The sequence below is a fragment of the Notechis scutatus genome, chromosome 4 (genome assembly GCF_049901735.1).
Source record: "Notechis scutatus isolate UNSWTSFEM ecotype Mainland chromosome 4, rNotScu1.2, whole genome shotgun sequence".
Taxonomy (NCBI): domain Eukaryota; kingdom Metazoa; phylum Chordata; class Lepidosauria; order Squamata; family Elapidae; genus Notechis; species Notechis scutatus.
In genome coordinates this window covers 21,838,681-21,851,479 of record NC_142012.1, presented here as the reverse complement: position 1 = coordinate 21,851,479, position 12,799 = coordinate 21,838,681, and the positions used below count along the sequence as shown (strand labels likewise).

General features: G+C 41.0%; 1 protein-coding gene across 1 annotated transcript in view; it reads right to left on the bottom strand.

Annotated features, from left to right (window-relative positions):
- The window catches only part of NFKB1 (nuclear factor kappa B subunit 1), a 74,999-nt gene that overhangs the window by 13,519 nt on the left and 48,681 nt on the right, over positions 1 to 12,799 (bottom strand). The window contains exons 12-15 of the mRNA XM_026672705.2: positions 10,143 to 10,283; positions 8,171 to 8,260; positions 7,257 to 7,418; positions 4,079 to 4,220 (exon numbers count right to left, since the gene is read on the bottom strand). Of these exons, the coding sequence (XP_026528490.2) occupies positions 4,079 to 4,220; positions 7,257 to 7,418; positions 8,171 to 8,260; positions 10,143 to 10,283 (535 nt within the window). The remainder of the gene's footprint in view (positions 1 to 4,078; positions 4,221 to 7,256; positions 7,419 to 8,170; positions 8,261 to 10,142; positions 10,284 to 12,799) is intronic.

Genomic DNA, 12,799 nt, shown 5'->3' with positions numbered 1-12,799 from the left:
GCTTCTTAATTTGATGGAACACAGTTAACATAGTTAGAAATACTGTAGGTAGGCATCGGATAAATCCTTACAATCTGGCATAAAGAAGTATGATTTGTATATTTAATATAAATATAACCTGTAAACTTAAGAAATAAAGTAGTTTTTAATTGTCTCTCATGATATGATTTAGTTTTTTTGATAAACTATTGGGTATGACTTAAGATCTGAAAGGCTGAGAACTGCATCAGTTTGAAAGGGAAATTACACTTTCTTTTAGGCAGTTCCCTGCTATTAAGCAGATCTTTAATGCTCTTGTCTTTAATATATATTCAGAAGTGTAGCTAGAAAAAGAGATGTAATGGGGAAATAACTCTAAACCACATTTAGTATGTAAGATGGAACACATTACGGAAATCCAACCTCCTTGTTTTACTGTATTGAGACCACAATTTCTTATTTCTTTAAGTGCATTTGGTTCCCATTCATTCATAATTCAAAAAAGGCAAAAAGGGTAGGAGAAACAACCGAAAGTTCCCACAACTGCCTATGAAAAGATCTCTTGATGTGCTTCTAACGGATTTTAAAATTGTGCTTAAAACTGTCAGTTTCCCTCAACTTATCCATTATTGCTTTTTTAGACACGTAATCAAACAATGCATCAAGGACAATGAATAAATATCCCAAACTTTTTTTGAGGGAGAAAAAGGGACTGGCAAGGCAAAGACGCTAACATAAATGATTGGTTTGGTTTGGTGGAAGATGCAAGAAGAACAAGGAGCAGCATTTTCAAAAAAACTATACCCAATCTGTTCTCCTTTAACTCCCATCATGCTTGGTTGTCCTGGGCAAAGGTGATTTTTGAAGAGTGTATCAACAATTGTGTTGTTATTTTTTTTTCACTTTGTCCTTCTAGCATGTAATGCTGGACTGCAAGTTGACTCAGAGGATAAAAACATTTTTTCCTGCATTTCTTTTTCAACAGCAGCCAGTCAGATGTTTCTGAAAATTCAAATACAGCCCTTGATGATGGGAATCCCAAAAGTGCTTTTCTTGAACTTCCTTGATTTATTTTAAAAAAAAACATTTCACTTCTCATTCAAGAAGTTTCTTCAGTTCTGACCTGGATGATTGAGAATCTCCATTGAAATTGATAATGGAAAGTTTCAACTGGTCTCCGGCCAGGCTAAGTTGATTATAGGGAACATACAACTCAATTCTTAGAAGCCCTACCCAGGACCTGTCTACTTTCAGCCATAACTGAAAGTGCTGCTTATGAACTTATTTATTCGTCTTCATTAGGTCTAAAATATACATCTTGTTCCAAAGACAGAATTGGCTGCTAGAGTTCAATCTCATCATGGCCACGAAGATAAAAGCTTCCAATGACAATGGAAGTTAAATCTGGTATGGTTGAAAAAAACCCCCAAAGCTGTTACACCTACCCCTAACCAATACTTTAATTAAATTTTATTGTTTTATATTCCATCTTTTAATTCAAAATAAAATCAACTTGTAAAAAAGAAATCCTTTATGGAAGAGAAAACTGTGTACTTCTTGTTATGTCTAATTTGGATTACTTTGCTATATAGATCCATAGTTATTTTTCAAGATATATCTTGAAGCAATGGCCTTTGGATTAACGCTATGGATAGTCTTTTTCAGAAGGCTGGGAATTCCCCAGTGGAGTATATTTTCCTATGAGGAAAATAGATCTAATTGTTGACCCCATCGCACTTGGCTCAGAGAAGCAAATTTGCATTGCATGCAGTGAGATTCATTGTGAGCCAACCTATAGATTTTTAAGAATAAATTAAGCATGTTTTTTATGGCAACTTTATACTGGTCATTTCAGAGAGAGAAAAATAGTCTTGTTTAAGGCTAAACTAAATTCCTCCAGGCAATTTGTCTCCCTTCGCTTCCTGGAAATAACATATTCAACCTGAAATTACATCCCAGAGAGATCCCGATGATAAACAAAGCCTCCTACAAACTCCCATCCTAGACTTCACCTTTCTTATGGCTGCACTTCAGCTGTATGTGAAAAGAAAAGGGCGTATGTATCTCATATTTTAACATATTTTGAAGAAATGGGAAAGGAAAAGCTTCCAATGCTGGAGTTCAGAGGATTACAAAATGAAAATCACGTGACATTTCCAGCTATTTTATATTAAGTATTGCCAATATACAAAGGGTAATCAACGAATGGGGAGAGGATGGCTGCCTTACTTGTGCCTTGTGAACACTGCCTGAGAAAATGTAGCAAGGTATAGCATGAACGGAATTCCAGTTTGGTAATCAAAATAGGATTTCACAAGATGTAAAGAAGAGGAAGCATGTATTTAAAAAGTGGTCATAAATCAAGACTACAACATTTTCACAAAACAAGGAATTGATTTAATAGAGTATGCAAATCTTTTGTACTAGAGCTGTTAGGAATCACACTAATTTGAGCTAACTCTTTGGAGCAACATTATTACCACTGGCCACAACGAAAGATCTTCCAACACTTTCTTTCTTTTAACTGACTTCTAAGACATTCTTTTAATTTAAATTCAACCTTCTTTTGATTCATAAACCTACAAGGGCTTCCTCCCAGATCTAAGTGTTGGGGAAGTGCTGGTAACATATGATCCTGTCAATTTCTACAGCTTCAAAGTTGAGAAGCTTGCAGTTCTTCATTATTTGTTTGAAGGAGATGGCGAGATTAAATATCAAAGACTGATATTTGGAATAGGAGGAAAGGTAGACTCCTGCCATCAGATAACCTTCCAGATATATTAGACTTCAATTCCTGTCATGTCCAGATAGAGTGTTTCCATTATTATTACTGGTATTCTCTTTTTTCCCCATATGGAAATTCTTCAGTACATTCTGGAAGAATAATTGATTTGTATCAACTGCAAGAGATGTAACTGCAAAAAAACTGAAGCCTTAAGGCATTATGGAAAAAAGATTGGAACGAGGGATGAGTTCTCTCTGATCTAAAAGCAAAAAGGATCAAAGTCAAAGGGGGAAAAATACCCTCTCATCGTGTTTTGAAATGTTACATATAGAGATGAGTCAGATAATTTTGCCTCTTTTTCTCTAAATGAGAAGCATCTATAATGAATCATTGGAATGTAGCCTCATTTTGGAACCATTACTTTCCTTTCTGTGTCATCTCAAGAGTAGAACATGACATCTATTACTTGGGGAAAAATAAAATATTGAGAATGATACTTCAAAAGTTAAACTAGTTTACCAAGAAACAATAGAAAAAGCAATGAATTTCATGAATTTTACTTTCAGGCTAATACAGATGGAACTGCATCTTAAATAGAGTCATAGATCCCTGCAGAGGATAACTTAGCAAGCATCAATATATGCATTATGATGTTATGAAGCATATTTTATCACCCAATCTTCCTTTTCCTCTTCTGCAGAGAATCATGTACTTATTCTCTGCCTTTAACATGAAGTTCTGTGTACGCTGGCCTGAAAGTAAATGTAAATGAAGAGACCACGGGTCTCAAACGCAATTTCATTGGGGGTCACATCAAGGTTGTGCTTGACCTCGGGGGGCTGGGGGGGCCATAGCCGGGGTGGGCATGGCCAGCTCATATCGGGGGTGCCTATGGTGGCCTGGGAGCACTGCCAGTGAAAACGGGCTCCCGAGCTCCATTTTCGGCTGAGACGGTCTCCTGCAACTCTCTGCCAGTGAAAACGGAGCTTGCAAGGGCCACCCATGGCCCTCCCAAGCTCCGTTTTTGCTGGCAGAGCCACCGTGGGCTGGTCCTTCACTGTTTCCAGGGTGGCCCCACAGGCCAGATCTAAGCACCCCGCGGGCCAGATCTGGCCCCCAGGTCTTGAGTTTGACAGCCCTGGAATAGACTGAGACTTGCGTGATAGGCTGTAACAGAACTATGAAAGGGCAGATTCTAGAACACATTTGTTTTCATTTGGATATCATCTGTAGACATCTTTGAGAAAGCTGTTTTTCTAATAAAAAACAAAACAGAAAACACAGAATTTGGGAATTTAGGGTTTTCCCATCATGTAAAAAAAATGTCATCCTATCATGTTATACAAATTTGCTTTTATGATATTATATACTTACTTATCCCCATTTTCATCCTGAATGGTTGTCAGGGGGCGCTGTACTGCCAGAAGCATCTTTACATCTCCTGTGACTGCATAGTCAAAAAGAGCATTAGCGTGTCGCTTAGCAAGTTCCATGGCTTTTTCCAAAAAGAAGGCATCTGTAGGGAGTGGAATTATCATTTTCAGTTCTAATGAAAATATACAGCCAACATTTCTGATTCTGATTCAGGTGCAATGTGAAGAGAATGTGAAACCTCTATACTTCAAAAGCATCATATAAGGGGACATAGAAGTTGTAATCTGAAACAAAACATTTCATCTGCATGCTAGGCAACTCCACGATAGCTAAACCGAAATTACATGCAGGATCCGTAGATTACATGTGGGATCTACAAAGGTGGAATCTAGTAAAAAAAAAAAAATGACGGCCATAGCCAAATATAAAGCATCCATATCACAAACAGAAAAACATTAAGCATGAATACACTGTAAATGTGTTGATTGTATTCTCTAATTTATTCAATATACTAAATTATTCAAGAACCTGAGGACAAGTAGAAATGGGCTTGATCCTAAACTCTAAGGTTCCAGTAGGTCTTCTTGAGATGAAGGTTAATGAGCCACAGTGGCACAGTGGTTAGAGTGCAGTACTGCAGGCTACTTCTGCTGACTGCTGACTGCAATTTGGCAGTTCAAATCTCACCAGGCTCAAAGTTGACTCAGCCTTCCATCCTTTCCGAGGCGGGTAAAATGAGAACCCAGATTGTGGGGGCCAATATGCTGACTCTGTAAACCGCTTAGAGAGAGCTGTAAAGCACTGTGAAGCAGTATATAAATCTAAGTGCTGTTGCTATTGCTAAGGGAGAAATATTTATTTTCTTGCTTTTCTCAGTGTGTTTCTGATGGCCCACCAAACAGAACAATACTAGGTTCAAGCAGTACCATGACTAGGTGCAATTGTACAATGGTTCTATTCGTATAGATGTGCAATTTCTATTTCAAGGCATTGCTCTCTTTGAAACTGACAAACCATAGTAGCACAATTCCAGCTGTCTATTGCTGTTTCCCTCTTTTGCTTGCTTCAACAGAGCTGCTATTCCATTGGAAAGAGTTACAGTGCAGAGAGCTGCAGAGAAACATGACAGCTTTGTCTCTGGTGTATTTGATGCTGGAATCAAAAGGGCTAGAAGATAGAAAGGCTGTTTACCTGGCCGGGCTCGAAGAAGCTACAGGGGCTTTAGATTCTCATGTCAAATAACTAACTGGCATTCCTCTTTGTTTTTATACAGAAAACCTTGGGAAACCATTAAAGCTGTTTCACTGCTTGGTCACAAGAATACCCTTAAAGTTTAAGCTTTAATCAGTTGTTGTGCTTGTTAATTAATGTGAAGCGACATGCATTGTATGCAATTGCACAAAACATTATTTCATGTATGATCTTTGTTTTCTAGGACATGTTTTACATAATACATTTCCTGTGCAGTGGAAAGGAGGATTGGCATGTTCTTCTCTTCCAACTAGACTTTGCATTAGCTCAGATAATCCTTGAAGGCACTACTTCAAGTATTCCCAACACTGGGGTTAGAACCGTTAGATGGACAGCATAAAATGTAATTTCTTTGAGGCATTCAAATTATGGAATTTCCCCCCTAATATTATTCATCTTTTGTTACTCTTCAAACATTGAGTATCCATTTTGTTATCTCATGACTCCATGGTTTTAAACTCTATTTCTGTTACGAACTAAGCAAACGCATTAGTTTTGAATCCTAATAGATTTACTTCCACAGCAGGCTCGTAATCCTGCACTTCTGATTGGCCCGCAGTTAGCAGATCGTGATTGGTCGTCTCTGGCTAATCTGATTGGCTGACAGCGGGTCGCCGCCGATTGGACCCTTCCAGCGCGGCAAACTTGAATCATTGGACATTGTGACAGCAGCCAGCTCTATAAAAGGAGCTGCTGCTGCCCAAGCCTTCGTTCCTTTGCTGAAGTCACTAATAAAGAGTTGAGTCACTATTCGATGCCTCATCTCCGTTCCTTGCGCCCACTCCTCCAGTTCTAACAATTTCCTAGTGGACAATCACTTAAATATGAGTCAGCAGCCAATACAGTTCTATGCTGCATAAACAGAGGGATAGAATCAAGATCACATGAAGTGTTAATACCACTTTATAATGCCTGGTAAGGCCACACTTGGAATGCTGCATCCAGTTTTGGTTGCCACGATGTAAAAAAAGATGTTCAGAATCTAGAAAGAGTGCAGAGAAGAGCAACAAAGATGATATGGGGACTGGAGGATAAAACATAAAGAATGGTTGCTGGAATTGGGTATGTCTAGTTTAATGAAAAGGAGGACTAGGGGTGACATAACAGCAGTGTTCCGATATCTCAGGGGTTACCACAAAGAAGAGGGAGTCAAGCTATTCTCCAAAGTACAGAAAGCAGGACAAGAAGCAATGGGTGGAAACTAATCAAGGAGAGAAGCAACCTAGAACTAAGGAGGAATTTCCTGACAGAACAATTAATTCAGTGGAATGACTTGCCTTCAGCAGTCCTCCGTGCTCCTACATTGGAAGTCTTTCAGAAAAGATTGGACAACCATTTGTCTGAAATGGTATAGGGTTTCCTGCCTGAGCAGGGGGATGGACTAGAAGACCTCCAAGGTCTCTTCCAATTGTTTTTCTATTCTATTCTCATACAGTGTTGGTTTATTTTGTTATTTAGGTGATGTTGCAGGTTTTATCCTTAAAGTGTTATAAAGTCAGTTAAGTTTAGGCTCAACAAGGGATAAATTAAATCATGTTAATAAATGCACAAATGCACTCAAACAAGTAAGTACACACACAGTTATGCACATGTGTACATTAGGATTTCTTATAATCAAAGAGCATATTATTTCTTGAACCAAACTGGACTTTAAAGGCAGCTTTATAAAACTTAAGCAGCACATCAGTCATTTCTTATAAAACTTACAAACAGCACATTTTCAGATACAGATGCCTCTGGTAGGCATGAATAAATAACTGGAAGATGCCTGAATTAGAAAATTGATTTCTCAGTTTCCAAAAATGATCATATCTGAACATCTGAAATTGCAGAAGTCATCTAAGAATTGCATGCAAGAGTCATGGCTTCATTTGTACTTCACCATCTTAAATAACTGCAAGAATGCTAAGTAAACTTTGCCAATTACCTTGTAAATGAATGTTGGCACTAGTATCTTCTTCCCTTTCAGAAACCGAGCCAGTGCTGGTTTTGCTTTTATCTTCAATCTCTACTTTTTCTTTTAATTTCTCATTGTGTTTTTTGTCACAGCACATTTGATTCTCTCTTTTGGGCATGCCATTTGAGACTCCTTAAAAAGAGAAACATGGAAGTTTTTAATTAAAGTCCAACAATTTTTGGGTATATTGCATCAGAATATAAATGGCAAAAATTCTGGCTTGTCCTCTATTACATTCAAAGTGAATGCCAAGAGATGCAAACATAATTTTTCACCGAGCAAAGACATTGGTCCAGACGTTTTTGCCAAAATTAAACAACCTGAACACCCAAAGAGCTATGGCAGAAGGGATCTGTTAAACAAATAATTCCCTCAACATTGTTCAATTATTTACAAAGTCTGCACTACTATTACTATTAATCTTCTCATCACTCCTTATCACCCATCCCCTCCCACTTGTATGACTGTAACTTTGTCGCTTGAATCCTTACGATTTATATTGACTGTTTCCTAGTATGATTCGATTGCTTATTGTACCCTATGACTATCATTAAGTGTTGTACCTTATGATTCTTGACTCTTGACGAATGTATCTTTTCTTTTATGTATATTGAGAGCATTTGCACCAGGACAAATTCCTTGTGTGCCCAATCACACTTGGCCAATAAAAGAATTCTATTCTGTTCTGTTCTGTTCTGTTCTGTTCAATTCTATTCTAACTTGCTCCTTTAAAAAGACTATACTTATAGGTGGAATTAAATACTATAAAATTAAATTAATTTGTGTAATCATATTTAGATTACTTGATTACTAATAGTAATAACACAAATAATATTCCAATTAAAAACACAAATGAGGGGGAAAATCCTTTGATTTTTTGTTACCGTGTTTCATTCCTGCACCACTTTTGTTTGTGCTGGAATGGAAATGCATTGCACCGTAACTGGAAAACCCATATGGTGGGTACCCATATCCTAAAAGAAAAGAAAAAAGATTAAAAGTCACTTCATTAATGTAGCTTTTTTCAGATGAACGGGATTCACAAATGAACTACTGATTCAAATCTATTATTAAATAGTTCCAAGTGACAAAATTATCTGGAGCATGTCTTGATCTGATGAATCTCTATGGAAATATGTACTTTTTTTGTTTGTGTCAGGGGAAAAATCCAGATTATAAGTAATAAAAACAAATGTAAAGAAGGCATTTTCTCATCTTTTAAAGTTAAACAGTAGCATGCTTATAACATATTTCTGTTATGTGAAGTGCCTAAATATAGACTATACTGATGGTACCGTGTTTCTCACAAAATAAGGCCGGGCCTCATTTTCTTTTGACTCCCGAAAAAACGGCTAGGCCATCTTTTCAGGGGTGACTTAATTTCCCCCCCTTGCATCCTCGAGTGGGCGGGCGGCGACGGCTTGGATGTTGACCTCGGCGTTGGTGGGCCTGAGGCAGTGATAGTGGCCACCCATCCGCGGACAGGGAGGCGAGGCAACTGCAGCGCTTCTTCCCTGGCCGGCAGGTCCGGCGGAGAGAGCCCGAAGCCGCCCGTCCTTTCCACCCCTCACTCAGCCCGTCCCCACGCATCTCCAAATGCGCTGGCAGCTCCAAATGCTGCCATGGCATGGGCATCAGGCAGAGGTGCTGACTCGGCGGGGCTCAGCTGGGAGGAGGATGCGGCGCAGGCCGTCACCTTGCCTCCCTGTCTACGGATGGGTGGGCACTATCATTGCCTCAGGTGGCCTCTCCCGGTGGCCCCTTTGGGTTCGGCCTGGAGGGACTTGGGAAGGAAGCCAAGCTCGGGTCGGCCCGGCTCTTTCGCTTAGCAGGCAGGCACGCACCCGCAGCTCGCTTTCCCGGCTCTGCCCAGCCAGCACGGCTCTGGCGTGGCCCTGGCGGGATGAGTAGAGGGCCTGGCAGGGAGGTGCTCGCTGCCTTGGTGAGAGCTCTGCTGCAGGCAGGAGGGCCTGCCTGTCAGCTGCGCTGGGCGCCCCAGGCGAAGCTCTTCACGCTCTGCCCAGCGCCAGGCAGGGATGGCAACTGGGCGCTTCTCCTGGGGTGGGCCAATCCTGCGCTGCGGCCCCGGGAGATTTGCCTCCCCATGTGGAGTTGGGCTGCCCTCTCGGGCGGGGGAGGCTTTGTTGTACCGGTAGTAGGGCGTCGTTTTTAAAAGAATTGGCTTTGCCTTTGAAGGCAAAGGGAAGGCGGCAACAGGAGCGCCTGAAGCCGAGTGTCTCCACCGGGCTCCGGTTGCAGGGAGGAGCCCTGGCTGGCTGTGAGTGGCTGCGCCAAATGCCGCAGCGTTGCTCTAAACGCCACGGCAGCATGGGGAGAAGGGAAAGCAACGGTGGTGGAAGGTCTCCTTATACAAAGTGCCCCACCAATGCCAAAGTCAACGCAGGCAGCACCATATCCAGGTATGCAACAAAAGTACTTCCTAACAGCAATCCACCCCCGCCATTCCCCCCCATTTTGCATGTTTAATATAGGCCTTAATTTGGCAGGAGGGGTTTAATTTGCTTTTATGCCGATAAAACATGCTGGGACTTCCTATTGGGGGAGGCCGTATTGTTGGAGAAACACGGTAGTTAATTTGAACAGGGGTCTCCAACCTTGGCTGGGGAATTCTGAGAGTTGAAGTCTGCTAGGCTTAAAGTTGCCAAGACTGGAGACCCCTGGTTTAGAATCAGCACTGTATGGGACCACAGATATAAAACATAACTCCTTAGTTCTCTAAATCTCCTGGAAACCAAAACCCACTTTATCATAGTCACAATCCAAAAATGAAAGAAAAGCCACTTCCCAATGCATCTTACATTATTCATTCATAATTCCATCAATATATTTCTTTACCTGATCCAGCACTGCTGCCACCTCCTCCTCCTCCGACTCCACCATACATCCCACCTCCTGCAGCACCTGCGCCACTTCCGCCAAAACTATCGGAGAAGTTCGGCATGAGTTTCTGTCGTTTCCTTAGCACTTCTTCTTTATCTACATTTTGGACAAAAATAATATAAGAGAGATGTAGCCAAAATCTGAAGTCACATTCATTTGTTTCAGAAGGCAATGGGCTATCAAATAGGAAACAACGTCTGCTGCTACTGCTGTACATTACATAAATACAAGTTGAATTCTCCCATTTTGTATGAGCGTGACTGTATAAATACTGAATTAAAAAGATACTCCCTGAAAATAAGACCCTGTCTTATATTTTTTGCCACCAAAAAGGTACCAGGTCTTATTTTGGGCAGATGCTATCCACTGACTAACCTCACTTGCAGGCATCACCCCCGGTCTTCTTTTCACTGTCAGAGGCCTTCAGGAACTTCTTCTGTGGCTAGCAAGGCCGCAGATCGATCCGGAGCTTTGTTATCAGCTATAGAGGCCTTCAGGAAAGCCTTGCCAGCCTTGCCGACCCATTTCTTCTGCAGCCAGCAAGGCTGGCAAGGCTTTCCTGAAGGCTTCTATAGCTGATAACAAAGCTCTGGATTGATCCAGAGCTCTGTTATCCGCTGCAGAGGCCTTCAGAAGTGGGCCAGCAAGGCAGGTTTCGGGGTGTGCGAGGCCTGGCTACAACTGTCCAAAGGTAAGTAGTAGGACAGCTCCATCCTCCCATTCCCCACCCTAGCTTAATTTTTACCCGTGCACTCTGGAGTGGGCAGGATCTTAATTAGGGCTTATTATGGGGGTAGGGCTTATATTGGGCACACATGTAAAAATCAAGCTAGGACTTATTTTCAGGTTAGATCATATTTTCAGGGAAACAGGGTAGTTGTGTAACAATTTTTTAAAATAAGCCCTTGTATAATGGAGATTCTGAAGCCCTATTTCAAGGAACCCTGGACATCCTCTTTCATTGTGGGGTACGAAGTTTGGGTCAAGATAGGGAAAACTGAGGCACAGCCTATTATATAAGTTGTCATAGTAGACTGATATGAAGCAAACTCTGTTATTTAAGTATATATTTGGCTATCTGACCAGGATGTGGCAACAATAATTAGATTGGGACTGGGTTAAGGACTTCTGTCCTCACTGTGAGTTGTGTTGGGGATGTGTGCATGAAGGGAGGCTTATCCAATCTCATTATACACATGTAGTACTCTAATAATAAAGGTAATAATAACAAATTACAGACCTCCTCACCAAACCAGATTTAATAGGTACCTAGGATTCTTTGATGATCTTATAATCTGAGCAGTTGGCTCAGCTGCTTTCTCACACTAATGTTTTATTCAAGTTTTATAACATTCTTTTTTTTCTCCTGTACTTAAACATTTTCTTCCTTTCCAGATATATTCCTTCCCATTTTCTCTTTCTTTTAATAATGAATTGCCAAATGTATTTCAGGAACTATGTTGATCCCAGCGCAGAGCATGGAATGTTTATTGTTACTTAATCACTAACATTTAATTAAAAACCATGACAGTGAACTGGCTGCAACATCTGTCAGCTGTTTGTTCAGCTGATCTGGTTCCCTAGGTGGGTGTCCCCTTCCTCCTGATTGCTCCATGTGCGTCTCTCCTGAAGCTGTGTGCTTGGTGAAAGAGGACAACCATCTAGATCAGGGGTCGCCAACCTTTTAGACCTCAGGGACCACCAAATTCATAATTTTAGATCCCAGGGACACTAACTGGTTCTGTGGGCGTGGCCTAATTTGTGGGTGTGGCTTGGTGGTCATGTGACTGGCTGGGCATGGCTTGTATGTAAATATTATAAATATTTATATAAATATTGAGTTTTTTTTAATAAAAAAGAGCAACTTTTATCCAAAATCAGGCAAAGCAGGCAGATTTAGTTGCTTACAGAATCACAGATTCATTCAGAGATCTATCTATCTGCCATTGTCTAGCTCAGTCTGTCACATAAAATTTGCTAGCAAGCAAACTCACAAAATTAACTCACAACACACAATGCATGTCAATATTGAATTTTTTATTTTTTTAAAAAGAGCAACTTTTACCAACATCAGGCAAAGCAGGCAGATTGAGTTGCTCACAGAATCATTCAGTGATCTATCTGCCATCGGCTAGATTAGTCTCTCAAATTTGCTTGCCCTGAGTCTGCACTGAATTTGCTTGCAAGCAAACCTTCAGTCCGAAGGGAAGTTCAGCTGTGCTTAAAAGCAGAGCCAAAGATCTAAAGACTAGCTAGAAAGTAAGAAATCCAACCATTTTTTGCTTCCTAGCTAATCTAAATCTCCTGGCAGAGCAGAACAGATGATGGTTGGAAAAAGGAAAAATAGCAATTTAGCAGGCAAGTTTGTCGGGTAAGGAGTGAGTGGGTGGGGAGGGTTCCCGCGTGCCATGTGAGCGGCACAGCCTTGTGTTTCTGCGCAGCCTGGATTAATTGCTTTGTGGAGGTGCTCTGGGGGTGAGATTTCTCATGGCCCACCAGTTGGCGACCGCTGATCTAGATCAGAGGTGTCAAACATGTGTCATCACAGTGGTGTCACATGATGTATCGTGACTTCCCCTCCTTCGTTAAACTGGGCGTGGGCATGGCCAGTG